This window comes from Erinaceus europaeus, chromosome 11 (genome assembly GCF_950295315.1).
Source record: "Erinaceus europaeus chromosome 11, mEriEur2.1, whole genome shotgun sequence".
Lineage (NCBI taxonomy): Eukaryota > Metazoa > Chordata > Mammalia > Eulipotyphla > Erinaceidae > Erinaceus > Erinaceus europaeus.
Genome location: NC_080172.1, coordinates 70,677,334 through 70,705,284, shown reverse-complemented (window position 1 = coordinate 70,705,284; position 27,951 = coordinate 70,677,334). Strand labels below are relative to the sequence as shown.

At 46.6% G+C, this 27,951-nt stretch overlaps 2 protein-coding genes across 2 annotated transcripts in view; one reads left to right on the top strand and one right to left on the bottom strand.

Annotated features, from left to right (window-relative positions):
• The window catches only part of GPR89A (G protein-coupled receptor 89A), a 327,321-nt gene that overhangs the window by 13,483 nt on the left and 285,887 nt on the right, over positions 1-27,951 (bottom strand). The window lies entirely within an intron of this gene.
• On the top strand, positions 951-25,369 carry ITGA10 (integrin subunit alpha 10). Its single transcript, XM_007538683.3, has 30 exons — positions 951-1,131; positions 2,595-2,706; positions 2,908-3,017; positions 3,205-3,296; positions 3,810-3,924; positions 7,848-7,975; positions 8,126-8,274; positions 10,126-10,276; positions 10,484-10,649; positions 10,774-10,847; positions 11,063-11,207; positions 11,980-12,128; positions 12,311-12,454; positions 12,588-12,791; positions 14,492-14,622; positions 16,078-16,244; positions 16,338-16,480; positions 17,165-17,278; positions 17,468-17,553; positions 17,686-17,827; positions 17,977-18,069; positions 18,162-18,238; positions 18,373-18,462; positions 19,218-19,302; positions 19,475-19,588; positions 19,818-19,898; positions 20,062-20,175; positions 22,649-22,744; positions 23,341-23,454; positions 23,799-25,369. Exons 1-30 carry the CDS (start codon positions 1,005-1,007, stop codon positions 23,862-23,864), a joined length of 3,579 nt encoding a protein of 1,192 aa, XP_007538745.3. The 5' UTR covers positions 951-1,004; the 3' UTR covers positions 23,865-25,369.

The following is a 27,951-nucleotide window of genomic DNA, read 5'->3' as shown; positions in this document are numbered from 1 at the left end:
AGTCCCTGGTTCAATCCCCCACACCGCCACAAACCAGAGCTGAGCAGTGCTCTGGTGATTCTGTGTCTTTCGCTACATCTCTCTCAAAAATAAATAAAATAAGTATACTAGCATTGGATCGACCTTCTCGTGGTGCATCCTGTGAGTACCCATCCATTGGGGAAACTGACGATCCTTCCTAGCCGACCGAATCCACATGGATCCCAGTCACTTTCAAAGCCAGCAACATGCAGCTCCTGACAGCTTTCAATCTGACGCTGTTGACTGGCTACGGAAGAAGGGCAAACGCTAGAAGAAGAAGAAGCATACTAGCTCTACAAAGCACATTCCATACCATTCGATAATTTATACTCCTTTCAAAAACTAAGGCAGGATAGGCTGAGAGTCACAGGAGAAGGCTGGTAAGTCCTAATTTGTGGAGCCCAGGAGATAGCTCACCTGACAAAGAAACACTTTACCATGTATGAAGACCTAGGTCTGAGTTCCTGACCACCACGTGGGAACACCATGCAAGTAGAAAGCTTTACGAGTGGTAGAACAGTTTATCCTGTCTTGTCTCTATGTTTCTCCTTCTCCTTCTGACCCTCTGCCTGGGGGAGTTGGAGGTAGAATCCACCTCAGTGAAATCCTGATAACAAAAACAAGCAAATATATATATTGGGGCTTCCCTAGCAAGGACTGTTACCACTTCTTGCGTTTTCCATGTTCCAAGTTGACATAAATAAGGTTAGGAAGTAAAATAGATCTATCTCCCATTCTTTTCCCCCAGGAAAGCATTATTGCCTGGTAACAACAAAGGATAGAACCAAAAAATGGTCACAAATTGGGATCTCTGCATATTGAATGGGTGCCTCCAGGGGGCAGCACCAAAGCAGTGAAATAGACTAAATTCTCTCTTTTAATTTATTTTTTTTCTTTTTGGTCTGGGGCTCCCCACAGTTCCCCATCATCACTCCTCCCATTCCTTCCAACTTTATTTTTAGCTGCCAGTGGGAGGGGGCAGGATGGGAGGGAAAGTAAAAAAAAACAGAAAACCAGAGGGGCAGAAGCACAGAGGACTTCTCAACGGACAAACAGGCATGGAGCTGCCCCTCACCCTTCACCTGCTCTTGCCTCTGGTCTTCCTGACAGGTGAGGGAGATTAAACTCTTAGTTCTGGTGGGAATGAGAGATGTGTTTATGGCTTGGATTTGGGACCTTTAAGGTTAAAATTCTTTGGGAGTAAGAGTGAGTCGTCACTATTTATTCTTCATCTCTCTGTATGTATATTAGCTTTCTTATGCCTACACATACGGCTAATTCAATATTGAGACCTTGGGAGTTTTTTGTAAGATGTGGGTCCAATTATCTAAAACCTTTGTCCCAACCCTTGGAGGAGTGAGGGGACCAAAAATCAACATATGGCCTTCCACGTGGGCTAGTCTCATTCCTAATTTCCTCCTCCCTACTTCCTCATACCCTTGGTGGTCTCTGGGGCCAGAGGCATAACTGATGAACTGTGTGGTTGCAATTCTGGGTTTGCCTAACCAATGCACTGCAGTTCCTGGTCACAGCTCTGCCTGTTTTCTGAACGCAGAAAGACTCACTTATATGACAGCTTTCTATAAATGAACATGACTTGAAATAGAGCTGGTGCCATTGGTGGTAGTGGGGTGGGGTGACCTGAGAGGGGCTTGCTTTGAAAAATGAAGCAAGACACAGGCAAGGAAAGAACCCATGGGAGAGCCAAGAGGCCTGGAGTTTTTCCTCACCAGTGCCCTGTAATCATTGTTTCCTAAAATACCAGCTGTGATTTCAAAGAGATTGAGTTTGGGGTGGGAAGAATCAGGGCATGACGGAGGGGACCTTTAGAGTAGGCAGAAAGTTAGTGGAGACATAAGGTAGGCTAAGGGTAGTTGAGAGGGTGGAGGAGGCAGGAAGGAAGCAAGTTGTGGAAAACTATGGGGTGAGGGGACTCACCCTCTAAGGATGGATGGCAAGTCTTGTGTGTGGGCAGGCCAATGGCCCCACCCAGGTAATTACCACTGAGCTCTGCAGCATTGGAATCAACCAGAGGCCCAGACATTGGAGAAGGAGAGAGAGTAACAATGGACACTGAGCCACAAAGAGATAGGAAGAGGAGACACCCAGACTTGCAGTAGTCCACACCTCCAGCCCTAGACTTGTTCTCCCAAGAATTCTGGGTCTGGGGGACAATTTGGTAGGAATTTGGAAATTTGGAAGCTCTGAGACTACAGAAGGGCCCTCCCCCTCTTTGGACTCAGCTTGGAGAGGAGGATGTGTAGGAGTAATGATGTGGAAAAGAGGAACTTGACCCTTCCAGACATGCCTGTGAATGTGATTTCAGGGCCGGGAATGGAAATCCAGCTGTGTACCAGCATGGCAGAGGGCCACCAGGGAGCCAGCTGGACCAAACATAGGAAGTGGCTCATCTTTCAGGGAGCCTGAGGACATGACATTGACAGAGGCCAGGAGGAGAATGGTTGTGATGAAAATGTTGTTCTTGATTTCTCTGTCTGTGCCCCTGCCGGGGTTCCTTAGCCCCTCTGACTGTGTCCTGCTAACCTCATGATCCTGTCACACCCTACCCCCAGGTCTCTGCTCCTCATTTAATCTGGATGTGCATCACCCACGTCTGTTCCCTGGACCACCTGAGGCTGAATTTGGATACCGTGTCTTACAATATGTTGGGGGTGGACAGCGATGGTGAGGAGGGAATCAAAGGATCATGGGAAATGGGGTTGGAGCAGAGTGTCTCAAGTGCAGGCAGAATGGATGGGATACTAAACTAGTCTGGGTCTTTTGGAAGTGGCTGTGGTACCAGCCTTGCCACCACCAAGTGCCTTCTTTTGGGCCTGTCTCAAGTGTCACACTCACACTCTGCTTCTGTTCATGTCCTTCTGCCAGGATGCTGGTGGGTGCTCCCTGGGATGGCCCTTCAGGTGACCGAAGGGGGGACGTTTATCGCTGCCCTGTAGGGGCCTCCCACAATGCCCCATGTGCCAAAGGCCACCTGGGTAAGAAGTTGCCTCCCTCTTCCAATCCTCACTTATAACCTTAATGTCTAGTAGCCCCTTTATACCTCCCCTACTCCCCAACCCAGCTCGATCCTGACTTATTCCCACTTTTTCTTCAAATCACCCTGAACTCAAGTGCAACAGATGTGACCCCACAATCTTATTCTCTCCTGTTCCTTCCAACCAGGTAATTACCAACTTGGGAATTCATCTCAGCCTGCGGTGAACATGCACCTGGGCATGTCTCTAGTCCAGACAGAGGGCGATGGGGGCTTCATGGTGAGCTAAGGAAAGGGTGAGAGGGGACCAGCAAAAAAGCATGCGTGCAGACTAGGTTTATTTATTTATTTTAATATTTTATTTATTTATTAATGAGAAAGATAGGAGAGAGAGATCCAGATATCACTCTAGTACATGTGCTGCTGGGGATTGAACTCAGGACCTCATGGTTGAGAGACGAACATTTTATCCACTGCACCACCTCCTGGACCACCAAACTAAGTTTAAACCCAGCCTCCATTGCCTTGTAGGGAGCTTCAGTGCTGTGGTTGTCTTTCCTTCTCTCACAGCCTTTCTCTGTCTTTTCTAAGAATAATAAAAGAAACTAAGTTAAAAAAGAGATAGAGGATGAGATCTCTTATAATGGCAGAGAAAAGTTGCATGAGAAGGGAAACGGGTCTGTGTGCAGGGGTCAGGAAATTACCTCAGAAAGCAAGGAAGGGGATCTCAGTGAGTGGTTTCAATGGCAACAAGTGCCAAGGTCCAGAGTTTCTCTCTTCCCACTCACCCCAGGCCTGCGCCCCTCTCTGGTCCCGTGCTTGTGGTTCCTCTGTCTTCAGTTCTGGGATATGCGCCCAAGTAGATGGTTCGTTCCAGCCCCGAGGCAGCCTAGCTCCTACTGCACAACGTGAGTCAGAAGAGGGGTCTGAGGACTTGGGCCCCAGGAAGGGCATGGGTGGGGAGGTAAGGGGGGAGACTAGGCAACAGGTGATGGCACCTGGGAGGGGTTGTTACCTACTGCCTGTAAAAGCCTCAGATTTTCTAGACTTGATGATTCTTTGCCAAGGCATGAAGACTGTCTGATCTGAACTAATGTGACTAACTTCAAAAACCCAGCTGTATGGCTCAGGAGATACACAGTGGATAAAGCACTGAACTCTAGCATGAAGCCCTGAATTCAATCCCTAGCGTTGCACGACTAGAATAATGCCTGGTTCTCTCTCCTCTCCTTATGCTTGAGAGTCCTAACACTTTATCCTCTGTGCCACCTCCTAGACTACCCAAATAAATACTTCTACAAGAATAAAACAATAAATGTTTGAATTGAATGTGACCTCATACCCTATGCCCAAAGAAATAAATAAATCTCTTACTCTTTTTCTTTTTCTTCTTTTTTTTTAATCAGAGCACTGCTCAGCTCTGACTTATGGTGGTGCTAGGGATTGAACAAGGAAACTTTGGTGCCTCAGGCATGAAATTCTTTTTTTTTTTCCTGCTACTTCTGTATTTATTTTTTTTAATTTCTTTATTGGGGAATTAATGTTTCACATTCAACAGTAAATACAATAGTTTGTACATGCATAACATTCCCCAGTTTCCCATATAATAATACAACGCCCACTAGGTCCTCTGTCATCCTTCATGGACCTGTATTCTCCCCACCCACCCATCCCCACCCCAGAGTCTTTTACTTTGGTGCGATACGCCAATTCCATTTCAGGTTCTACTTGTGTGGGTTTCTTTTTTTCTGATCTTGTTTTTCAACTTCTGCCTGAGAGTGAGATGATCCCATATTCATCCTTCTGTTTCTGACTTATTTCACTTAACATGAATTTTTCAAGGTCCATCCAAGATCGGCTGAAAACGGTGAAGTCACCGTTTTTAATAGCTGAGTAGTATTCCATTGTGTATATAGACCACAACCTGCTCAGCCACTCATCTGTTGTTGGACACCTGGGTTGCTTCCAGGTTTTGGCTATTACAAATTGTGCTGCCAAGAACATATGTGTACACAGATCTTTTTGGATGGATGTGTTGGGTTCCTTAGGATCTATCCCCAGGAGAGGAATTGCAGGATCATAGGGTAGGTTCATTTCTAGCCTTCTGAGAGTTCTCCAGACTGTTCTCCACAGAGGTTGGACCAATTGACATTCCCACCAGAAGTGTAGGAGGGTTCCTTTGACCCTACACCCTCTCCAGCATTTGCTGCTGTTACCTTTTCTGATGTGTGACATTCTCACAGGAGTGAAGTGGTATCTCATTGTTATCTTTACTTGCATTTCTCTGACAATCAGAGACTTGGAGCATTTTTTCATGTGTTTCTCAACCTTTTGGATCTCTTCTGTGGTGAATATTCTGTCCAAGTCCTCCCCCCATTTTTGGATGGGGTTATTTGTTGTCTTGTTCAGTTTGGCAAGCTCTTTATATATGTTGGTGATAAAACTCTTGTCTGATGTATGGCATGTAAAGATCTTGTCCCATTCTGTGAGGGGTCTCCTGGTTTGGGTAGTGGTTTCTTTTGCTGTGAAGAAGCTTTTTAATTTGATGTAGTCCCATAGGTTCATATTTGCCTTAGTCTTCTTTGTAATTGGATTCGTTTCATTGAAGATGTTTTTAAAATGTATGCAGAAGGGGAGTCAGGTGGTAGCACAGTGGGTTAAGCGCACGTGGCGCAAAGCACAAGGACTGGTGGAAGGATCCCAGTTCCCCTTCACAGGCGGTGAAGCATGTCTGCAGGTGTCTATCTTTCTCTCCCCCTCTCTGTCTTCCCCTCCCCTCTCCATATCTCTCTGTCCTATCCAACAATAAAAACAGCAATAATTACAACAATAAAAAAAAATAAAACAAGGGCAACAAAAGGGAATAAATAAATATTTTAAAAAAATTTTTTAAATGTATGCTGAAAAGAGTTCTGCCAATAGTTTCCTCTAAGCATCTGATAGTTTGTGGTCTAACATCCAAGTCCTTGATCCACTTACGAAATTCTTTTTACATAACTATTAAGTTTTCTCCTCAGCCCCTAAGGAAAAAAAGTGTATCTACCTATACCTAATGCCTATATCTATACCTAATGTCTATACCTATACTTATGTATATATATATATATATATATATATATATATTAATATTTATTTATTTATTTATTCCCTTTTGTTGCCCTTGTTTTTTTATTGTTGTAGTTATTATTGATGTCGTTGTTGGATAGGACAGAGAGAAATGGAGAGAGGAGGGGAAGACAGAGAGGAGAGAGAGAAAGATAGACACCTGCAGACCTGTTTCACTGCTTGTGAAGTAACTCCGCTACAGGTGGGGAGCTGGGGGCTCGAACCGGGATTCTTATGCCAGTCCCTACGCTTTGCACCACATGCGCTTAACCCGCTGTGCTACTGTCTAACTCCCTTATATCTATATTTTAAGTTCACACAAGATAGAGGTGATTGGGTGGCAGTGTACCTGGTAAAGCATGTGTGTTACAATGCTCAGGGATTGAGGTTCAAGGCCCCAGACCCCCACCTGCAGGGGAAGCATTACCGCAGGTGTCTCTCCCTCTATCTCTCTGCTTCCCTCTTCCTTCTCAATTTCTCAGTCACTATACAATAAATAAAAACTTTAAAAAACTATTAAAAACACACACAAGAGAGGTAGGTAGGTAGAAAAGTGATTCTATCTCAAAAAATAAAGTATTTCTCATAAATAAATAATTATAGAAAGAAAGGAGGGGCCGGGTGGTGGCGCACCTGGTTGAGTGCACATTACAATGTACAAGGCCCCAGGTTCAAGCCCCCATCCCCACCTGCAGGGGGAAACCTTTTCGAGTGGTGAAGCAGGGCTGCAGGTGCCTTTCTGTCTCTCTATCACCTCCTTTCCTTGTGATTTCTGGCTGTCTCTATCCAATAAATAACGATAATTTTAAAAAGAGAGGTAAAATGATATGTTTGAGTTGAGTGACCAGGGAGGGTGGTACAGAGGTGGATAATAGGACTTACAAGTGGTAATCCATATGTAAGAGTGGTGCTCCGGTTCTCTTCCTCCCTTACAAGCAAGTTTTCTTATCTTTACTTACTAATACTAACAATGAATTTATTTATTTATGAAGAGGTTGGAGAGAAAGGAACCAGAGGATTACTCTGGCATATGGGATGCTGGGGATTAAACTGAAAACTTCATATCTGAAAGTCTAACTCTTTATCCATTGCACCATCTTCTGGGTCAAATAAATATTTTAATTTTAATTAATTAATTTTGAATAGAGACAGAAGTTGAGAGGGGAGGGGAGAAAGAGGGAGAGAAAGAGAGATAGATACCTGCAGCAATAGTTCACCACTCATAAAGCTGCCCCCTGCAGGTGGGAGCCAGGGACTTGAACCTGGGTCCTCGTGAATTATAATATGTGCATCCAACCAGGCGTGCCACTGCCCAGCCCCCCTCCCTTATTTTTTAAAGCTATTTATGAGAAAGATGGGACAACTTGGGGCATAACTCACTGGAAAAAGCATTGGACTCTCAAGCATGAGGTCCCAAGTTCGATTCCCATCAACATGTGTGCAAGAGTGATACTCTGGTTTTCTCTCTCTCTCTCTCTCTCTCTTTCTTTATCTCTCTCATGAGAGAGATAGGAGGAAAGAGAGAAAGAGAACCAGGCATCACTCTGCTGTATGTGCTGCTAGGGATCAAACTTGAGACTTGATCCACTGTGCCATCTCCCTGACCACCCAAATAAATCATTTTACAAGAATAAAAAAAATAAATATTTAAATTGAATGTGACCTCTTTCCCTATGCCCAATATCCTTCTACCCTTCTGTTCCCCATTGCCCTGCCTCACTTCCAGGCTGCCCCACATACATGGATGTTGTCATTGTCTTGGATGGCTCCAATAGCATCTACCCCTGGTCTGAAGTGCAGACCTTCCTCCGAAGACTAGTAGGGAGACTGTTCATTGATCCAGAACAAATACAGGTAAGAGAAGGCAACAGAGATGAGCCTGAAGTGTGAAGATGGGAAGAGAGAAGATGCATGAAGGTTGTGTCTTTACCTGGTGGTATCCAGATGTTCCTCTCTCTGTTTTTCTATATTCCTGTGTTTCACCCAAATGCACACTGTTCTTAGGTGGGGCTGGTGCAATATGGAGAGAGATCTGTACATGAGTGGTCCTTGGGAGATTTCCGAACCAAGGAAGAAGTGGTGAGAGCGGCAAGGAACCTGAGTCGGAGAGAGGGCCGAGAAACCAAGACTGCCCAAGCAATAATGGTGGCCTGGTGAGGCATCTCCAGGCGAATGTGGGAGGCCAGAGTGAGCAGGGCTGGGGGAGGGTTGAGGGACAGTCTGGATATGCTAAGTTTCCCTGCATGCTTTCCTTTGTGTGCACACTAAAGGCAACTTGGCTGTCACTGCACTTCCTCTCATAGCAGTTTATCTTGTTCTCTCTCTCATCCTTCCATTTCTACTTTGTTTTGCAAAACCAAGACCTCATGCATGTTAGACTTTACTTCTCCCAGGCTGTTTTTTCATGCAGAGAGACTCCTAAAGAAACAGAGAGGGAAACAGTGTAGTGGTTATGCAAAGAGCTCTCATGTCTGAGATTCTGAGATCCCAGGTTCTATTCCGGACACCACCACTCAGATCTCTCTCTTTCTCATTCTTCCCTATCAGTGTATCTTTCTCTCTGTCACTCTCAAAAAAAATAGAAATAAATAGAATATTAAAAGAGACACAGAGAGAAAGATACCACAGAGTCATTGTACTTTCATACGGTGCTGCGGTTTGGCCCTGGGCTTTGTGCATGAGCCATCTCTTTATTTATGTATTTATTTATTTATTATTAGATAGAGACAGAGAGAAATTGAGTGGAGGGGGGAAATAGAGAGGGAGAGAGACACAGGCAGCTCTACTTCACCCTGCAGGTGAGGACCAGGGGCTTGAACCAGGGTTCTTGCACACTGTAGTGTGTGTGCTTAACCAGGTGCATCATCGCCTGGGCCCCTGCATGACCTTTCTCTACAAACCTCCACTTGCTTCAGGTTTTCTATTTTACATGTCCTAGTTCAGTGTTCAAACATGATCTAAAAAGTCATCTCTGGGAGACTTCACTGAACTGACCATTTGCCTTTATTTTGTAGTTCCTTAAGTTTGTCCACTCAAGGACTGGAGAGACAGTATAATGGTTATGCAAAATAACTTTCTCTCCGGAGGCACCAAAGGCTCTAGGTTCAATATCTAGCACCACCATAAGCCAGAGCAGAGCAGTACTCTGGTAAATAAATAAATAAATAAGGGGCCAGATGGTGATGCACTTGGTTGACTGCACATGCTACAATGCACAAGGACCTAGGTTCAAGCCCCTGACCCCCAGCTGCAGAAGGAAAGCTTTTGGAGTGGTGAAGCAGTGCTGCAGGTGTCTGTCTCTCTCCCTCTCTATTACCTCCTTCTTGATTTCTGGCTGTCTCTATCCAATAAATATACAAAGATAATAAATAAATAAGTAAATAAATAAATAAATAAAATCCCAAATGCAATATTTATTATTTATTTTTAATATTTATTTGTTTTTAATGCAAGAACTACAGAAGATATACAAAGGGAGGCCATAACTCTAATTGGCTCTGGCATATGGTGATTGCCGGGAATTGAACCTAGGAGTTCAGAGCCTCAGGCATGGAATCAGTTTGCATAGCCATTATACTGTCTCCTCAGCCTGTCTTTCTTCCTGTCTTTGTCCCTTTCTTTCCTTTTAATTTAAGAGGGACATAGACTCATGGGGGAGGGGGAGACTATGGAGGAACAACAAAACCAAAACTTCCTTAATGATGTGGAGGGCAGGCTTGAACCTGGAACATGCACATGGAAAGCAGCACAGTATCCAGGAGAGCTGATTCCATAGCCCCTGAATGCAATATTTGATGAATGTATGAAATTTGTACTTATTTGTACTGATAATGTGTTGCTTTAGATATTCTGTGACATTCAAACACTTGAGCTTGTACTGTGTGCATCTCCATGCTAGATCCTATCAGGGAAATGGACAAAAAGTCAAAATGGCAGACCTCTGTGAACTTAAATGGTGGTAAGACCTGCATACATCTGACCACACCTCACTGGTCTCTTCTCAGCACGGAAGGATTCAGTCAGTCCCGTGGAGGCCGACCAGAGGCTGCCAGGCTACTGGTGGTTGTCACTGACGGGGAATCCCACGATGGAGAGGAGCTTCCTGCAGCACTAGAGGCCTGTGAGGCCAGAAGAGTGACACGATATGGGATTGCAGTGAGAATATACTTGTGATCTGGAAGGGTGGAAGGGAATGGGAACAGTAATATTAAGAACTGAGAACCTGAGGAAACCAGGGATGTTGACCATACCTGGAAGCCAGCCATATTTCCTCCTTGTACTTTGGTTGGCTACACTGTATACCAGCTTCATCATCTCCCCATCCACATGCCAACAGACCCCACCTTGGTCTCTTAACCCCAGGTCTTGGGACACTACCTTCGGCGGCAGCGAGATCCCAGCTCTTTCCTGAGGGAAATCAGAGCTATTGCCAGTGATCCAGATGAGAGATTCTTCTTCAATGTCACAGATGAAGCTGCTCTGACTGACATTGTGGATGCACTGGGAGACCGGATTTTTGGCCTTGAGGGTAACGATTGCCTTGGGAAAATGTAGGACAAGATGCAGAGAGTTCTGGCGTGGGTAGGGCATTCAGTAGGTGAATTCGGGAGCTGACTTCCCTAATACTGCATCCATGTTTCCTTACACTCAAGGGACCCATGGAGAAAACGAAAGCTCCTTTGGTCTGGAAATGTCTCAGATTGGTTTCTCTACCCATCAGCTAAAGGTTGGACAGTCTCGGACCCCTCTATGATCCCTTGAAACCTCTGACTTCTTCCAGCCTCAGACAAATTTGACCCCAGGGCATTCTAGATTCTTCCATTAACCTTCCCATGCATCCCCACATGACATAGACACCCTCAGTGGCCCTCTTCCTCCTGGGACATTTTCTCCTTTTTCCTCACTGCCTTTTCAACAACTTCATCTGGTTCTTTCCTACAGGATGGGATTCTCTTTGGGATGGTTGGGGCCTATGACTGGGGGGGCTCAGTGTTGTGGCTTGAAGAAGGCCATCGCCTTTTCCCTCCACGGACAGCCCTGGAAGATGAGTTCCCCCCTGCCTTCCAAAACCATGCAGCGTACCTGGGTGAGTGGCAGGGAGTTTCAGAGGATTATGGGGTGAGGAGAGCCCACTGGCATAGGGTATGGAAATAGGGGGTGGTATGAAGTACACTCTTGTTTCATGTACTTTCTCACTGACCTGTTCCATTCTTTGTGATATTATCCTTTCCCTTTAAGGACCCTCCCATTCTTTCTCTCCCTTTCTTCTTCTTTCTTTCTTCCTTTCTTTCTTTCTTTCTTTCTTTCTAATTTGTTATTGGATAGAGACAGATAAATTGAGAGAGAAGGGGGAGATAGAGAGGAAGAGAGACAGAGAGACGCCTATAGACCTGCTTCACCGCCTGTGAAGCGACTCCCCTGCAGGTGGGGAGCCGGGGGCTCAAACCCAGATTCTAACTGGTCCTTGAGCTTTGTGCCACATGCGCTTAACCTGCGCTGCTACCGCTCGACTCCCCCTCTCCCTTTCTTCTTTCCTTTCATTCTCTCTCTCACCAGAGTTGTCTCCGGGGCCTGCACAATGAATTTACTGCTCCCAGTGGTCATTTTTCCTTAGGACAGATATAAATTAAGAGAGAAGAGAGAGACAGAGAGGGAAAAAGATAGACACCTGCAGACCTGCTTCTCCATTCATGAAGGGTCGGTCCCCCACCCCTGCAGGTATGGGATAGGGGCTGGAACCCAGGTCCTCTGGAATTGTAATATGTGTGCTTAGCTGGGTGCACTGCTGCCCGACCCCCAAGGGAACCTTCCCATTTTGACCCTATCTCCTGTCACCTCAATTCCTTGCTCACTTGCAGGCTATTCTGTTTCCTCCATGCTGCTGCGAGGTGGACAGCGCCTCTTTCTCGCAGGGGCCCCTCGTTTCAGACATCGAGGAAAGGTCATTGCTTTCCAGCTTAAGAAAGATGGGACTGTGAGGGTGGCCCAGAGCCTCCAAGGAGAGCAGGTAGGGCATCAGGGGTGTGGGGGAGTTGGGGGGCAAGTCCTTAACTCAGAAGTCCCTCCTGGTTGATTGGGGACAAGAAGGGATCTGAAATCTGTGCTGAGTCCAGAATGCAGAGTCTATCAGACCAGTGGGGCCTTCCCCTTGTCCATAGTCACCTCCCTTCTGGGGTCACCTCTCCCCAGATCGGTTCCTACTTTGGCAGTGAGCTCTGCCCCTTGGATACTGATGGGGATGGAACAACTGATGTCTTACTTGTGGCTGCCCCCATGTTCCTGGGGCCCCAGAACAAGGAGACAGGACGGGTCTATGTGTATCTGGTGGGCCAGGTGAGATTTGCTGGCCTCCCTCAGGGATGGGGGGGGGGAAGGGAAGGCTGTGTTTATACATGTCTACAGCCATAAGTGTTGGCCGAGGGGGTGGGACTCCTAAATCTGTCTTCTTTCTCTTCACACCCACCAGCAACCCTTGTTGATGCTGCATGGAACCCTTCAGCCAGAGCCCCCCCAGGACGCTCGATTTGGCTTCGCCATGGGTGCCCTTCCTGATCTGAACCAAGATGGTTTTGCAGATGTTGCTGTGGGGGCGCCCCTGGAGGATGGGCACCGTGGAGCCCTGTATCTCTATCATGGAGTCCAGAGTGGAGTTAGGCCACGCCCTTCCCAGGTAGGCGGACCTAGGTAAAGCAGTGGCAGTCTGGGGAAGCCTTTGCTTTGCTTTCTGCAATCCTCTGGATTTGGGACCCAGATGAACAAAGTTTTTGCTTTTTTTTTTTTTTTTTTTTAAATTTATTTATTTATTATTCCCTTTTGTTGCCCTGTTGTTTGTTGTTGTTGTTGTTGTTGTTTGTTTCTTTTTTTAACCCCACCAGGGTTATCACTGGAGCTCGGTGCCTGTACAATGAATCCACCACTACCAGTGGCTTTTTTTTTTTAAATAGAACAAAGAGAAAATGAGCTCAAGGAAGAAAGAAAGAGGGGAAGAGAAAGATAAACCGAGACCTGTAGCCCTGCATTACCATTTGTGAAGTTTCCCCCATTCAGTTAGGGGTCTGGTCTGGGAATTTGAACCTAGGCCCTTGCACATGCTAATTGATGTGCTAAACCAGGTGTGTCACCTCCCAGAACCTCCATTTCTTTCTTTCTTTCTTTCTTTCTTTCTTTCTTTCTTAAACCAACTTTTTTAAATTTATTTTTTTATCTTTATTTGCTGGATAGAGACAGAAATTGAGAGGGAAGGGGGTGATAGAGTGGGAGAGAGACAGAGAGACACCTGCAGCACTGCTGCACCACTTGTGAAGCTTTTCCCCTGCAGGTGGGGGCCAGGTGCTGGAACCTGGGTCCTTGTGCACTGTAACATGTGCGCTCAACCAGGTGCATCACCACCTGGCCCCTTTGTTTTCATTTTTACTGGTAGTCCAAAAGGTGAAGGGAGGTGGTACAGTGGACAATATTGGACTCTCAAACCATGAGGTCCTGAGTTCAATCCCTAGCATTGCACATGCAAATCAATTAAAATTGCTTTTTAAAAGTAGTCAGGGAAGTGGTGCAGTGGATAGAGTGTGGAACTTACAAGCATGAGGTTACAAGCATGTGCCAGAGTGATCATCTTGTTCCTTCTGTGTGTCTCAGTCTTCATCTCTCTCACTAATAAAAGAATATACATGTGGGCAGAGGTAGATAACATAATGGTTATGCAAAGAAATTTTCATGCCTGGGGCTCCAAAGTCCCAGGTTCAATCCCTCACACCACCATGAACCAGAGCTGAGCAGTGCTCTGATAAAAGAAAGAAAGAAAGAAAGAAAGAAAGAAAGAAAGAAAGAAGGAAAGAAGGAAAGAAGGAAAGAAAGAAAGAAAGAAAGAAAGAAAGAAAGAAAGAAAGAGAATATATATGTGGGAGTCGGATGGTAGCGCAGCAGGTAAAGCGCACGTGGCGCAAGGACCGGCAGAAGGAGTCTGGTTCGAGTTCCCAGCTCCCCACCTGCAGGGGAGTCGCTTCACAGGCGGTGAAGCAGGTGTCTATCTTTCTCTCCCCGTCTCTGTCTTCCCCTCCTCTCTCCATTTCTCTCTGTCTTATCCAACATCGGCGACATCAACAAGAATAACTACAACAATAAAACAAGGACAACAAAAGGAAATAAATAAATAAATACATGTTTTTTTAAAAAAGAATATATATGTGTATGTATGTGGTGAGATGGTAGGGTGGGCTACAGGTTGCTGTACCAGAGTCTACTGAACATGGGCAAGTTTCTCTTGCTTCTTCCATGCCTGGGGTGAAGATTAGAAAGAGCCTTCTGGGTAGCCGAGGAAACAGGCTTATGCGTACTCCCTCAATCTTTCCTTCCTTCCTTCCTTCTTCTCAGCGCATAGCTGCTAGCTCCATGCCCCAGGCTCTGAACTATTTTGGCCGGAGTGTGGATGGCCGGTTAGACTTGGACGGGGACGACCTGGTGGACGTGGCTGTGGGTGCCCAAGGGGCAGCCATCCTGCTCAGGTGAGGGGCCCTGGCTCAGGCAGCAGTGAATGGATGGTGTAGCAGAGCAGCGATTTTGGAACCGTAGACTCAGACTGGAATTTCTTGGTCAACTTAATTTATCTCCACTTCCTATATTATAAAATGGGAACAATAACAGGGGTTACCTTATTACAGGTTTGTGATAGGCTTGTCACATGGATTAAATGAGATTATCCATGTAAGAATCTTTTTTTTTTTTTTTTGCCTCTAGTATTATCTCTGGGGTTTGGTGCCTGCAATACAAATCCACTGCTCCTAGAGGCCATTTTTCCCCATTTTGTTGCTCTGTTGCTATTACTGTTACTGTTGCCATTGCTGCTATTGTTGTTGGATAGGACAGAGAGAAATCAAGAGAGGAGAAGACAGAGAGGGAGAGAAAGCTAGAGACTTGCAGACTTGCTTCACCATTTGTGAAGTGAACCCCCTGCAGGTGGGAAGCTGGGGGCTCGAATGGGGATCCTTACCCTGGTCCTTGTGCTTTGCGCCATGTGCGCTTAACCTGCTGCGCCATTGCCCAGCTCCCCCATGTAAGAATCTTAACACAGGGTGGCGAGGCAGTAATGCACTTGGTCAAGTGCTTACATTACTGTGCTCAAGGACCAGGGTTCAAGCCCCCGCTCCCCACCTGCAGTGGGGAAGCTTCATGAGTGGTGTGTAGCTGGTCTGCTGGTGTAAATCTTTCTCTCTCCCTCTCTATCTCCCTCTCCCCTCTCAATTTGTCTCTGTCCTATCAAATAAAATAGAAAGGAAAAAAAAAAGGAAAAAATGGCCACCAAGAGTAGGGGATTTGTAGTGCAGACACTGATCCTCAGTCATAACCCTGATAGTAATGAAATAAATAAATATCTTTAGTGAGGGGCTGAGCCATAGAGCATCTGCTTAGGTGCATATGTTACAATGTAGAAGGGTCTGGTTTCAAACCCCCAGCCCTCATAAGCAGTGATGCAGGTCTCATTTTTATCTTCTCTCTCTCTTTTTTTTTTTTGTTTGTTTGTTTTGTTTTGTTTTTTCACCAGAGCACTAATCAGCTCTGGCTTATGGTGGTGCAAGGAATTGAAGCTGGGACTTTGTAGTCTCAGGCATGAGTCTCTTTGCATAACCATTATGCTATCTACCCCTACTCAGGACTCTCTTTCTCTCTTTTCCCCTCTAGCTCCCCTTCCCTTCTTGGTTTATCTGTCTCTATACAAACAAACAAATAAACAAACAAAAAACCTTTAGTGAAACAATGAATGCACAGCCTGGGAGGTGGCACAATGGGTCAGTGGGTAAAGCACTGGGTTTGGGTTCTCAAGCATAAGTTTCTGAGTTCAATTCTGGCAGTGCATGCATTTGTCTTTCTTTTGACCTCAAGGAGGCAGACAGAGATGGGGACTGAATTCCTCAAGGGCTTACCTCCTACTCAAGTAAGTTTTTTTCTCTCCTGCTCCCCAGTTCTAGGCCCATTGTGCACTTGGCCCCTTCACTGGATGTAAGCCCTCCAGCTGTCAGTGTGGTGCAGAGGAACTGCAGGCGGCGGGGCCAGGAGGCAGCCTGCCTCTCTGCTGCCTTGTGTTTCCAGGTGACTTCCCACACTCCTGGCCGCTGGGACCGCCGATTCTGTGAGTAACCCCATAGCATCTGGGCAGCTCTAGAGCCTTGGCCAACCTGAGCCTCTAGGCCCCTCTCCAACTATTCTCTTTTGCTTCATTCAGATGTACGCTTCACAGCATCCTTGGATGAATGGACAGCTGGGGCCCGAGCAGCATTTGATGGTTCTGGCCAGAAGCTATCCCATCGGAGACTCCAGCTCAGTGTGGGCAATGTCACTTGTGAGCAGCTGCACTTCCACGTGCTGGTGAGGAAGAGGCAGGGAGAGCTTTCTACCAGGCCCTGTGAGTGAGTGGGAGTCTAAATCAGAGGAGAGATTTCTGCTGGGTTGGCAAGAAAACCCAAGCCATGAAACTGAGAAATTTCCCTTTGGAGTCCAGTTGATCTGAATGTGCATACCAGCTCTGGCAATTACTGTTGTGAGCACTAATGTTCACATAACCTACATGCCTCAGTTCTCTTGCCTGCAAAGGGGAGGCAACTGCAGATCAAGGGGACAGTACAGACTTTCATGCCTGAGATTCTGAGGTACCAGGTTAAGTCCCTGGCACCACCATAAATCAGACCTCAGTGATGCTCTGGTTGAAAAATAATAACAGGTCAGCAAGATAGCCCACTTGAACAGTGCACTACTTCGGCCACCTATGGTTGAGCCCAGCTCCCACTGCATTGAAGGAAGCTTCAGTGCTCTTATTTTTTTTACTCTCTTTTCTGTATTAATCTAAAAATAACAAACTAAATAAAAAAAAACTACATCATACTTTTTTATGTTCCATGTTAAAATAAAATGTAATGGTATTTAGCAAAATCTTGGGAAAGGGTCTAGCATACTGGAAATGCTGAATATTGATCATTATAATTATCATATTCTGCTGGGGGGGGGGCAGGTGGTACCCCTCACCCTGACTCCTTATGATCCATTTTCTCTCAGGATACATCTGATTACCTTCGGCCAGTGGCCTTGACTGTGACCTTTGCCTTGGATAACACCACGAAGCCAGGACCTGTGCTGGATGAGGGAGCACCCACCTCCATAAGAAAGCTGGTCAGCAGTACCAAGCCCTGCCCCTGGGTGGCAAAGCCGCCCTGCCTCAGAGAATTCTAGAGAAAGACAAGGGAGGAGACGTGAGATGGTGCTAAAATCCAAAGGGGCACCTGCTCTTTTCACTTATCCCAATTTCATTTCTTGCTCTCAGTCTTCCTCCCAACCCTCAGCCTGTTCTCTTTCTTCTAGGTCCCTTTCTCGAAGGATTGTGGCCCAGATAATGAGTGTGTCACTGATCTGGTCCTTCAAGCGAGTATGGACATCAGAGGTTCCAGGTGAGAAAGACAAGAACTGGCCCATCCTGGGTCACCTGAGACAGACTGGAAGGGAGTGGGAGGAAGCTTAGGGGGGTTGTTTCTCATCTAGGAAAACAGAAATGAGACTCTGGTTCCCCCTTTGACCTCTAGGAAGACCCCATTTTTGGTCCGAGGCGGCCGGAGGAAAGTGCTAGTGTCAGCAACTCTGGAGAACAGGAAGGAGAATGCCTATAACAGCAGCCTGAGGCTTGGCTTCTCTAGAAACCTTCACCTGGCTAGTTTCACTCCTCAGGTGCCCTTGGATGGGGTGGTTTGGGGGGAGTCCAGGAAGGAAGATTAGGGTTTGGGCCTGGGCTATCAAGAGCTACAGAGAATATCCCAGTGGTTAGCGCCTCAGCCAAGCAGTCTTGTCTCCAGCCTCTGCCCCGTCCCTGCTCTTAGAGGGATAACCTGGTGAAGGTGGAGTGTGCTGCCCCTGCCCCACACACTCGGCTCTGCAGTGTGGGCCACCCTGTCTTTCAGACTGGAGCCAAGGTAAGTTGAGGCCCAGGATGAGATAGGGCTGGGGTTACAGGGAAGGAGGTACACAGGGGAAAGGCCCAGTGACCATACCCCTGACCCCCCAGGTGACTTTCCTGCTAGAGTTTGAGTTCAGCTGCTCTGCTCTTCAGAGCCAGGTCCTTGTGAGGCTGACCGCCACTAGGTGAGGACAAAGGGGATTTCCTTCCACCTCTCTACTGTTGGGGGTGGGGGGAGTCAAACCTATGTCCCTACTCCAGAGAGTGATATCTGAGACTGAGACAGGATGGGATGGGAGTCTCTTCTCCAACCTTACAGCAACAGCCTGGAGAGAAATGAGACCCTTCAGGACAACACAGCCCAGACTTCTGCCTACATCCTCTATGAGCCTCACCTCCTGTTCTCTAGGTAGGACGCAGGTCCTCTGGGTCTCCACTCTGACCCCAAGACTTATGCTCTTTTCATTTTCTTCCTCCTGCATGTATTTTAGCATCCTCCAAAGCCCTAATCTTGGAGCTGCTCCGTCATTTGCCCTCTATTCTACTCTCTTAGTATTTCTTTATTAACAACAGAGAGAGAATGAGAACTAGAGTACCACTCTGGGTGGTCTGAGAAGTGGTACAGTGGATAAAGTATTAGTCTCTCAAGCATGAATTCCTGAGTTCAAGCCCCAGCAGCACATGTACAAGAGCAGTGTCTAGTTCTTCTCTCTCTCTCTCCTTTTTTTTTTTTTTTTTTTGCCTCCAGGGTTATTGCTGGGGCTTGGTGCCTACACTACGAATCCACTGCTCCTGGAGGCCATTTCTTCCATTTTATTGGATAGGACAGAGAGAAATTGAGAGAGGAGAGGGAGATAGAGGGGGAGAGGGAAAGAGGGTGATAAAGGGGGAGAGACCTGCAGACCTGCTTCACTGTTTGTGAGGCAACCCCCCTTGTAGGTGGGGAGCCAGGGGACAGAACCAGAATCCTTGTGCTTCACACTATGTGCACTTAAGTCGGTGCACTATCTCCCAGCTCCCCATTCCTTTCTTCTCTTTGCATCCCCATCTGACTGTCCATATGTGGGCCCTGCCTTTCCTAAACCCTTATCTGAGTGCTGACCCCATGTCCCCCATGTCTGTCATGGCTGTGACCATGCCCTTCCTGACTTGGTATCCACACAGTGAGTCCACTCTGCACCGCTATGAGGTTCACCCATATGGGATCCTCCCACTGGGACCTGGCCCTGAATTTAAAACCACTCTTAGGGTAAGTAGCCTGAGAAAGAGAGAAGTTTGACCTGAGCTTGGGGATCATGGGAAGGGGGGAAAGAATAATGGGACCTGGATGGAAAGAGTCTCTCTTAGGTCTCATGGGTATGTAAGATGTAGAAGGGGCTTCTGTCCCAACCCCATCCCCCCATTTCCAATACTTCTTTCAGGTTCAGAACCTTGGCTGCTACGTGGTCAGCGGCCTCATTATCTCGGCTCTCCTGCCAGCTGTAGCCCACGAGGGCACTTACTTCTTGTCACTATCCCAGGTCATCACTCACAATGTGAGTCTGGAACCTTGCCACTGTGACCTGGGGTACTCTGCTCCCTACCTGGGTTGAGGGTAGTGGTGTTGCTGTTCTCAGAGAGACCTTTGGATTACATGTGAAGCTTCTCTGAGGAAAAAGGGCTGCCCAGGGAGAACTCCAAGAGAGTGGGGAGCCTTGTCTAATCAGCCCAGCATGTCTGGTCTCTCATCATCAAGAAGGTCCCTTAAGTTGGTTCTTCCTTTAGGCAAGCTGCACAGTGCAGAACCTGACCGACCCACCATTGGTCCCTGTCCACCCAGAGGAGCTCCAGTACACGAGCAGGCTGGTATAAGTTTGGGGACGGTGTCCAGAGTAGGAGTGTTAGGGGAGGGGGAAGGGGGAGAACTCTGGGCCTAGAGGGCAGGAGGGGTAGGGGATTGCATTGAGCCTGGAGTAGTGAGAAGGGGTTCTGTACATGTCAGAGTCTTGACTGGTCTCTCTTCTGGTAGAATTGGAGCAATACTCAGTGTCAGGTCGTAAAGTGCCACCTTGGACACCTGGCAAAGGGGGCTGAAGTCTCTGTTGGACTACTGAGGTTGATTCACAACAATTTTTTCCAGAGGGTAAGTTTTTCCTATTATTCTTTCCTGCTTTTACTTGGAACTTTTAATTTTTGTAAAGATCCATTTTTTGATCAATGAGAAATTGAGATCAAGAGATAGAGATAGAGACAGACAGAATTAGAGCATCAATCTGGCATATGTGATGCTGGAAATTGAATTCAGGACCTCATGCTTGCAAATCCAGCACTCTACCCACGATGCCACCTCCCTGGCTGCATTACCGAGAATTTTAGCATAGATTTTTGAGACAGATTGTGTTTAGGTTCTAACTTTGCATCCTACTAGCTGTTGGGTCTTAGGCAAGTGGTCTCATCTCTATAAAGTTCTTTCTTCTCATCTCTGAAATGATGAGAAGATTTTTAATACCTACTATTTTTAATATTATTTTTAATACCTACCTTTTTAAATACCTATTTTGTGGAGTTGGTGCAAAAAGGAAATGAACTCCTTAAAAGACATTAAAAATATTTTATTTTGGGCTGCGCAGGGGGTTAAGCGCACATGGTGTGAAGCACAAGGACCGGAATAAGGATCCTAGTTCGAGCCTGGCTCCCCACCTGCAAAGAGTTGCTTCACAAATGGTGAAGCAGGTCTGCAGGTGTCTATCTTTCTCTCCCCCTCTGTGTCTTCTCCTCCTCATTCGATTTCTTTCTGTCCTATTTAACATAATGACAGCAATAACAACAATAAAAACAACAATGATAAACAACAAGGGCAACAAAATAGCCTCTAGGAGCAGTGGATTTGTAAAGCAGGCACTGAGCCCCAGCAATAACCCTGGAGGCAAATATGTATATTAATTTTAACCAAAGCAATGTTCTTTCGGTGGTGCTGGAGATTGAAACTAGGAGCTGAGAGCCTCAGGCATGGAAGTCTGTTGTATAACCATAGTGCTAGCTCCTTGGACCCTACTTAAAATTCATTTATGGAGACCTGAGAGGTGGTTCACTCATAGCTCTCACACACTATCATGCATGAGGATCCAAGTTTGAGCCTCTGATCACCACATGGGAATGATTGCGGGGGGGGGGGGGGGGAAGCTTCAGAAGCAGTAGAGCAGTGCATCAGGCATCTCTCTTCCCTCTGTCTCTCCCTCTCTATCTCTCTTTCTTGAGGAAAGCAAAAATGGCTCCTGGGAGTCCAAGGAATAACCCTAGTGGCAAAAATACAAGAAGAAAGTCATTTATGTGTTCAGGGAGGTGACACAATGGTAGTGCACGGGATTTGCATGCCTGAGGTCCTGAGTTCTATCCCTAGTATTGCTTGTACCACAGTGATATTCTGTTGTGTTTTTTTTTAATTTTTTATTTATAAAAAGGAAACACTCACAAAAACCATAGGATAAGAGGGGTACAACTCCACACAGTTCCCACCATCAGAACTCCATATCCCATCCCATCCCCTGAAAGCTTTCCTATTCTTTATCTCTCTGGTAGTATGGTCATTTTGGGAGGCAGAAGGTGGAAGGTCTGGCATCTGTAATTGCATCCCTGCTGAACATGGGCATTGCCAGGTCGATCCATACTCCCAGCCTGTCTCTCTCTTTCCCTAGTGGGGCAGGGTTCTGGGGAAGCAGGGCTCCAGGACACATTGGTGGGGTCATCTGCCCAGGGAAGTCTGGCTGGCATCATGTTAGCATCTGGAACCTAGTGGCTGAAAAAAGAGTTAACATACAGAGCCAAAAAAAATTGTTGACTAGGGAGTTAGGTGGTAGTGTAGCGGGTTAAGCACACGTGGCAAAAAGCTCAAGGATCCCAGTTCGAGCCCCTGGCTCCCCACCTGCAGGGGAGTCACTCCACAGATGGTGAAGCAGGTCTGCAGGTATCTTTCTCTCTTCCCCTTTCTGTCTCCCCTCCTTTCTCCATTTCTCTCTTTCCTGTCCAACAACGACAACATGAAGAACTACAACAATAACAACAAGTGTTGGTATTCTTCGTGTTGGTTTGGTCCTCTTCCCCCTACCTCTGAGAGATTTGGTTTGGCCCCTGCTAGTTTGGCGCCCCTCTTTCTCCCCGCCCCCTATGCTAAGGAGGTCCAGAGTCCCAGCAGCAGCCGCTGGAGGAGAATGATGGGGAAGCACATGGTGTGGTGATTTGCCCGCTCGTGAATAAAGATTAAACTGCAGCTTCTCAGCCCAGCCGTGTGTCCTCGAGTCTCTGTTCACCGCCGCAAAGCTAGCCCGGCCTGCTGGAGCCCCGAACATTAACGACAAACAAGGGCAACAAAATGGAATAAATAAAGAAAATTTAAAAAAAGAAAGAGGAAATCATTTCAGGCCAAGCAAACCATATAACCAAAGGACCAGTGGCCTTCCTTCCATCTACTACCCTTCTTCTCTCTTCTTACTGATCTCAACCTTTTCTTCTGGTCTGGTGGATCTTGGAAATAGTGTCTCTCAGCCTCATCATTATCACTGGACATAGCCCCTGAAGTGGGCTCACTTTGAACATCTTCCCATCTGCCTCTTCCACAGGCCAAATTCAAGTCTCTGACTGTGGTCAGTACCTTTGAGCTGGAGACTGAAGCAAGCAGTGTCCTCCAGTTGCCCGAAACCTCCCAGTGGAGTGAGGTGAGTCTGGAAGCTGGGCCTGAGAGCTGATAAGATAGTGCTAGGGGGAGTCGGGCGGTAGTGCAGCAAGTTTAGCGCACATGGTGCAAGGACTGGCAGAAGGATCCCGGTTGGAGCTCCCGGCTCCCCACCTGCAGGGGAGTCTTTTCACAGGCAATGAAGCAGGTCTGCAGGTGTCTGTCTTTCTCTCCCCCTCTCTGTCTTCCCCTCCTCTCTCGATTTCTCTCTGTCCTATCCAACAACAATGACATCGATAACAATAATAATAACTACAACAATAAAACAACAAGGGCAACAAAAAGGGAATAAATAAAAAATATATAGTGCTAGGGGAATAGGGTAGGTGATAGGGTGCAGTGGGTGGGTACTCTGGTCATCCCCCCCCCAAAAAAAAAATAGAGGCATCTCTGTATCTCTGCAGAGCAGTGGTCACTGATTCAGAGTGAGCACTCAAAAGGCTTGGGTACTAAAGCCTCCATTCCCACTTGGGTCTCTTGCCTTGTATACTTTCCTTTTTGGGGTGACTTTGCTAGAAAGTGGGCTGAGGCTAGCTGGGCTGAAGGATGTTGGTGAAATCCAATGATCTCCTGCTCCAGAGTCTCCTGGAGGTGATTCAGACCCACCCTGTCCTCATCTCCCTGTGGATCCTCCTGGGCAGCATCTTGGGAGGGCTGCTCCTGCTGGCGCTTCTGGTCTTCTGCCTTTGGAAGGTAAGAGTGGGCTGTTTGCAAGGCACTATGGGCTTCAGAGCCAGTGAGCTGAATCTTCCTTGAGGGAAGAGAAGGAGACAGGATTTGTGCGGGATGGCTAAACAGATGTGTGTGTGTGTGTGTGTGTGTGTGTGTGTGTGTGTGTGTGTGTGTGTTATGTCTGCCTGGGTTTTCATCACTGTATGCCACTAGTGTTGGCTTCATTTAACAAAGCCAAAGGAAATAAACTCAAGTCTCACTTTTGGAAGTAGAACAAAAGTGAAGACTTTAGAGCCAGGCGAGGGCTATTGGCAGGGTCCCCACACTGGGCATCTGATGAAGCCCTCTTATCTCTTGCTCTACAGCTTGGCTTCTTTGCCCGGAATAAAATCCCTGAGGAAGAAAAGAGAGAAGAGCAAATGGAGCAATGAACGGAGAACAAAGCCCTAGAAAGTTCTCCTTGGCAGCTTCTCCAAAAGACCAAGAGTGCTCAGGGCTTGGGGAGCTCAGGCAGAATAGGAAGAAGCTTCTGGAGCATCTTCCAGACCTGCAACCTGAACTTGACTTTTGAGTCAAAAGATACTGCTGGCGAGAGATGAGGCCTTACCTCACACCAGAAGGACCCAGCTCCAGAGCTGGGGGACCTCTGCCTGCTATGTTTCCCTCTTCGTAATCCTGGTTTCCCAGCCAGTACAGGGGCTCTGATAGGGGACCCCATTTTTCCCGCTCTTAGGAAACACATTTTTTCCCTTTACCTTGGTCCCTGCCTCCTTTTACATTTCCTGTGTCTTCCTTTTGGAAAGGCTCGGGGTGCTCCTCCTCCACCCCCTGCCACTCACCGGGAGGCCAGCTCCCCGGCTCCATGGGACGGAGCTGACGTTGGCTAGAGAGCTGTAAAGTCAACATGTGCTGTTTTCCTGTGGTGATTCAGAGCTCCGGATGGCGAAAGTCAACAGGAAAAAAAGGAGGGAGGAGGAAAAAGCCACAAGAGACATTCTGTACAATTCCAAGGAACAGAGAAGCCTTTAGACAGGCAACTGCCATCCCCCTGAAACCTGAGACTTCGTGGTGCACTCTGCCCGCCCTCAGGTGCTGGAGAAACCGAGCCTCCCCTAGACCTGCTGGGAAGGCCTTCCTAACTCACAACCTTGCCCGCAAGAAACTCCAGGACTGGGGGCCTTATCCCTGGGGGGCTGACGCCCCCAGGTGGCTAGAGTTGGAATTGCAACAAAGACTTGGCTACCCTGTCAGTATTTCCTTTTTGGGGGGCCTTACTGGCTCTGAGTCCTCCTTGTAGCAGCTAGAGAAGGGAGAGAGGATGTATGGTGGCAAACAGCAGCTCCAGAGGGTAGTAAGGCGTGTGTGGGGGGGTCTGTACCAAAGAAGTCAAAGTAAGTGGCTGAAGGCCTTTGTGGAGCAAGTCCTTTCTCAGACCCACCTCAGAAGCACAAAGAACTGCTAGCCACTTGGGGGGGGGGGCGGGCTTGGGGCCACCTCCACTCCCACCTTCTCTGCTGGAATCAGTTTGCCAGCCCTTGCCTGACGTTTTCTTAAAGTTCCTGAGTTGATTTCTATCTCTGGATTATCCTTTCTATCCCCTCCCATGGTTCTTGTCAGGGCCAGTAAAAACTAAATTCTCATAGCAACAACTGGGTAATTTATACTTCTTTGTAATCAAGCCTTTGGACCAGAGTTAGTTATTGGTCTCTAGGATGCAGTTCTGACAGCTATTTGATGAAGCAACACCTGCCTAGAGACAAAAAGAAAGGAGACCTGACTAGAAGCCATAAAACCCATCTATCGTCTTGTAAACGACCCGACCACAGTGTTTATTTTGGCATGTCTCTGGCCTGTTGTAGAGGACATTATCTCTGTTTCCCAGTAGGAGGAACAGCAGATCAGATGGTCCAAGCAAATAAAGTTCAATGTCAGATGACTTCTGGCTCTTCTTGAGTGCCCTCAGGTACTGACTATGCAGAATGGTGAGAGGTGGGTTCTTGGTCCACCTGACAGCTTCCACAGTTGATGAAGACCCTGGAAAGTGATGTTTAGAAGTGTTTGAAATGTTTTCTGTGACTCTCCCACTCTGGCCCCCTGCAATGCTAATCTACTTAAGAGACTGCAAAGTGTAAAATGTGTAGGCATAGGAAGCACATAAGCCTAGATTGAAATCCCCATCTGCCATTTATTAGTTATGTTACCCTGGGAAAATCCTAACTTCCGTGAAGCTCAGATAATAGTAAGAGTTTGTGTAGCAGTGTGGTTGAGAATGATGATAAAGGGGCTAGGTGGTGGTGCACCTGGTTAAGCGCCCATGTTACGATGCATAAGGACCCAGGTTTGAACCCTGGGTCCCCACCTGCAAGGGGATGCTTCATAAGTGGTGAAGCAAGGCTACAGGAGTCTCTCTGGTTCTCTCCCTATCTATGTCCTCCGTCCCTCTTGATTTCTGACTGTCTCTATCCAATAAATAAATAAAGATATAAAACAATTCTTTAAAGGGAGAGAATGATGATAGACAGTGGCCCAAGAGGTGGTGCCGTGGTGGAACTCTGCACTTGCAAACATGGAGTTCTGAGTTCATTCCCCAGCACTGCATGTGACAGAAGGCATAATCATTATGCTGTCTCCCCAGACCCATGTGTATTGGGGAGCTGGGGAGACAGCTTAATGGTTATGCAAAAGGACTTTCATGCCTGAGGAGCTGAGCTCCCAGGTTCAACCTCCAGCACTACCATAAGCTAGAGTTGAACAGCGCTCTGGTTAAAAAACGAGTGGGGGAGATAGCATAATGGTTATACAAAAGTGTTTCATGCTTGAGGCTCTATAGTCTCAGGTTCAGTCCTCCATACCATCATAAGCCAGAGCTGACGATGCTCTAGGGGGGGAAATACATATATATATATATTTTTTTAATGATTTACAATATTATAAGATAATAGGAGTATAATTCCAGACCACTCCCCTCACCAAAGTTTTGCACCCTCATCCCCCTTCAGCAGTAATTGCCATAGTCCTCCCAAGGTCATAGATATTATATATATATATATACATATATATATATATATATATATATATGAAGTTGTTTTGGGTTTTTTTTTTTGCCACCAGGTTTATTACTGGGACTCGGTGCTGGCACTATGAATCCACTACTCCTGGCAGCCATTTTTTCCCCATTTTATTGGACAGGACAGAGAAATTGAGAGACGGGAGGATAGAGAAGGAGAGAGACAGACACTTGCAGATCTGCTCCACTGCTTGTGAAGTGACCCCCCCTGCAGGTGGGGAGCCAGAATCCTTGCATGGGTCTTTGTGCTTATTTTTTTTTCTTTTTTTCTTTTTTTATATTTATTTTATTTATTTATTCCCTTTTGTTGCCCTTGTTGTTTTATTGTTGTAGTTATTATTGTTATTGTCGTTGTTGGATAGGACAGAGAGAAATGGAGAGAGGAGGGGAAGACAGAGAGGAGGAGAGAAAGATAGACACCTGCAGACCTGCTTCACCGCCTGTGAAGCGACTCCCCTGCAGGTGGGGAGCCGGGGTTCGAACCAAGATCCTTATGCCAGTCCTTGTGCTTTGCGCCACCTGCGCTTAACCCGCTGCGCTACAGCCCGACTCCCGCTTTTTTTTTTTTTCAAGGTACAACATATTTTTAATCTGCCTGGTTAATATACAAAATATATCCCTTAAGGAGAAGTATTAATAATTGAACAGGAATGAACAGAAACACATACTTTTTAACAATGTAAGAAGGAACCACAGCACTGATAGTATGAAGAAGAAAGCTTTGTTTTTTAATTTAGGATTCTTATGGTTGTTCTCCACTGAGAGACCTGAGAGGTGAAAAGGTAATCAGATCATCACCAAAAGAAACTTGCCTGGCATGTTGTTGTTTCTTCTCCATCTGAATGAATGGATTACTGTAGCTTGGACGTGGAGAGTCAAGAAGATGACATTGCACAGTGTGACTTTTATTTTCAAATAATACTGGCTGAGAAATCTCTGGGGCATCACCTATGTCAGACGGTCTGCCTCCACTTTGCTCCCAGTCACTTCACTGCTGCCAAACTGAGGTGTTCTAAGTCTTTGAGAAAGACATTCAGGAGAGATAGAAAGTCCTGAGAATGATTTAATGGAGATTTCAACTCTGAAAAGTCCAGCATCAAACACTAGTTTATCAACCTCTTTTGGAATTATGGAGTTTGCTGTCTCAGCATGTTCTTTCTGCTTAATTTTCTCTCTCATTGCATTTTTTTTTTTTTCATGACAGCCAGGCGATTTCTAGCTGCAAGTCTTCCATCATCATCCTGCTTGGGTTTACTTGCTACACCCAAGACAACTTTTTTTCTGAAAGACTTTTTTGCTTGTGTTATTATTACTTTGTCATCCAGATTCCTCAAGTTTGGCTAGTTGTTAAATTTTTGTTTTACATCTTCTATCTGAAAACTAACCATATCCCAAAATCTGTCCACCACTTGTAGGGGGGGAGGCTTCACAAGTGGTGAAGCAGGGCTGCA

What these genes read in the sequence shown, in the direction of transcription:
- ITGA10 (XM_007538683.3), top strand. Translation starts at nt 1,005, where the DNA reads ATGGGAGGGAAAGTAAAAAAAAACAGAAAACCAGAGGGGCAGAAGCAC. An exon ending in TCTTTCAGACTGGAGCCAAG is followed by an intron (nt 18,070 to 18,161) that starts GTAAGTTGAGGC and finishes CTGACCCCCCAG; the next exon opens with GTGACTTTCCTGCTAGAGTT. An exon ending in TCCAGTACACGAGCAGGCTG is followed by an intron (nt 19,899 to 20,061) that starts GTATAAGTTTGG and finishes CTCTTCTGGTAG; the next exon opens with AATTGGAGCAATACTCAGTG.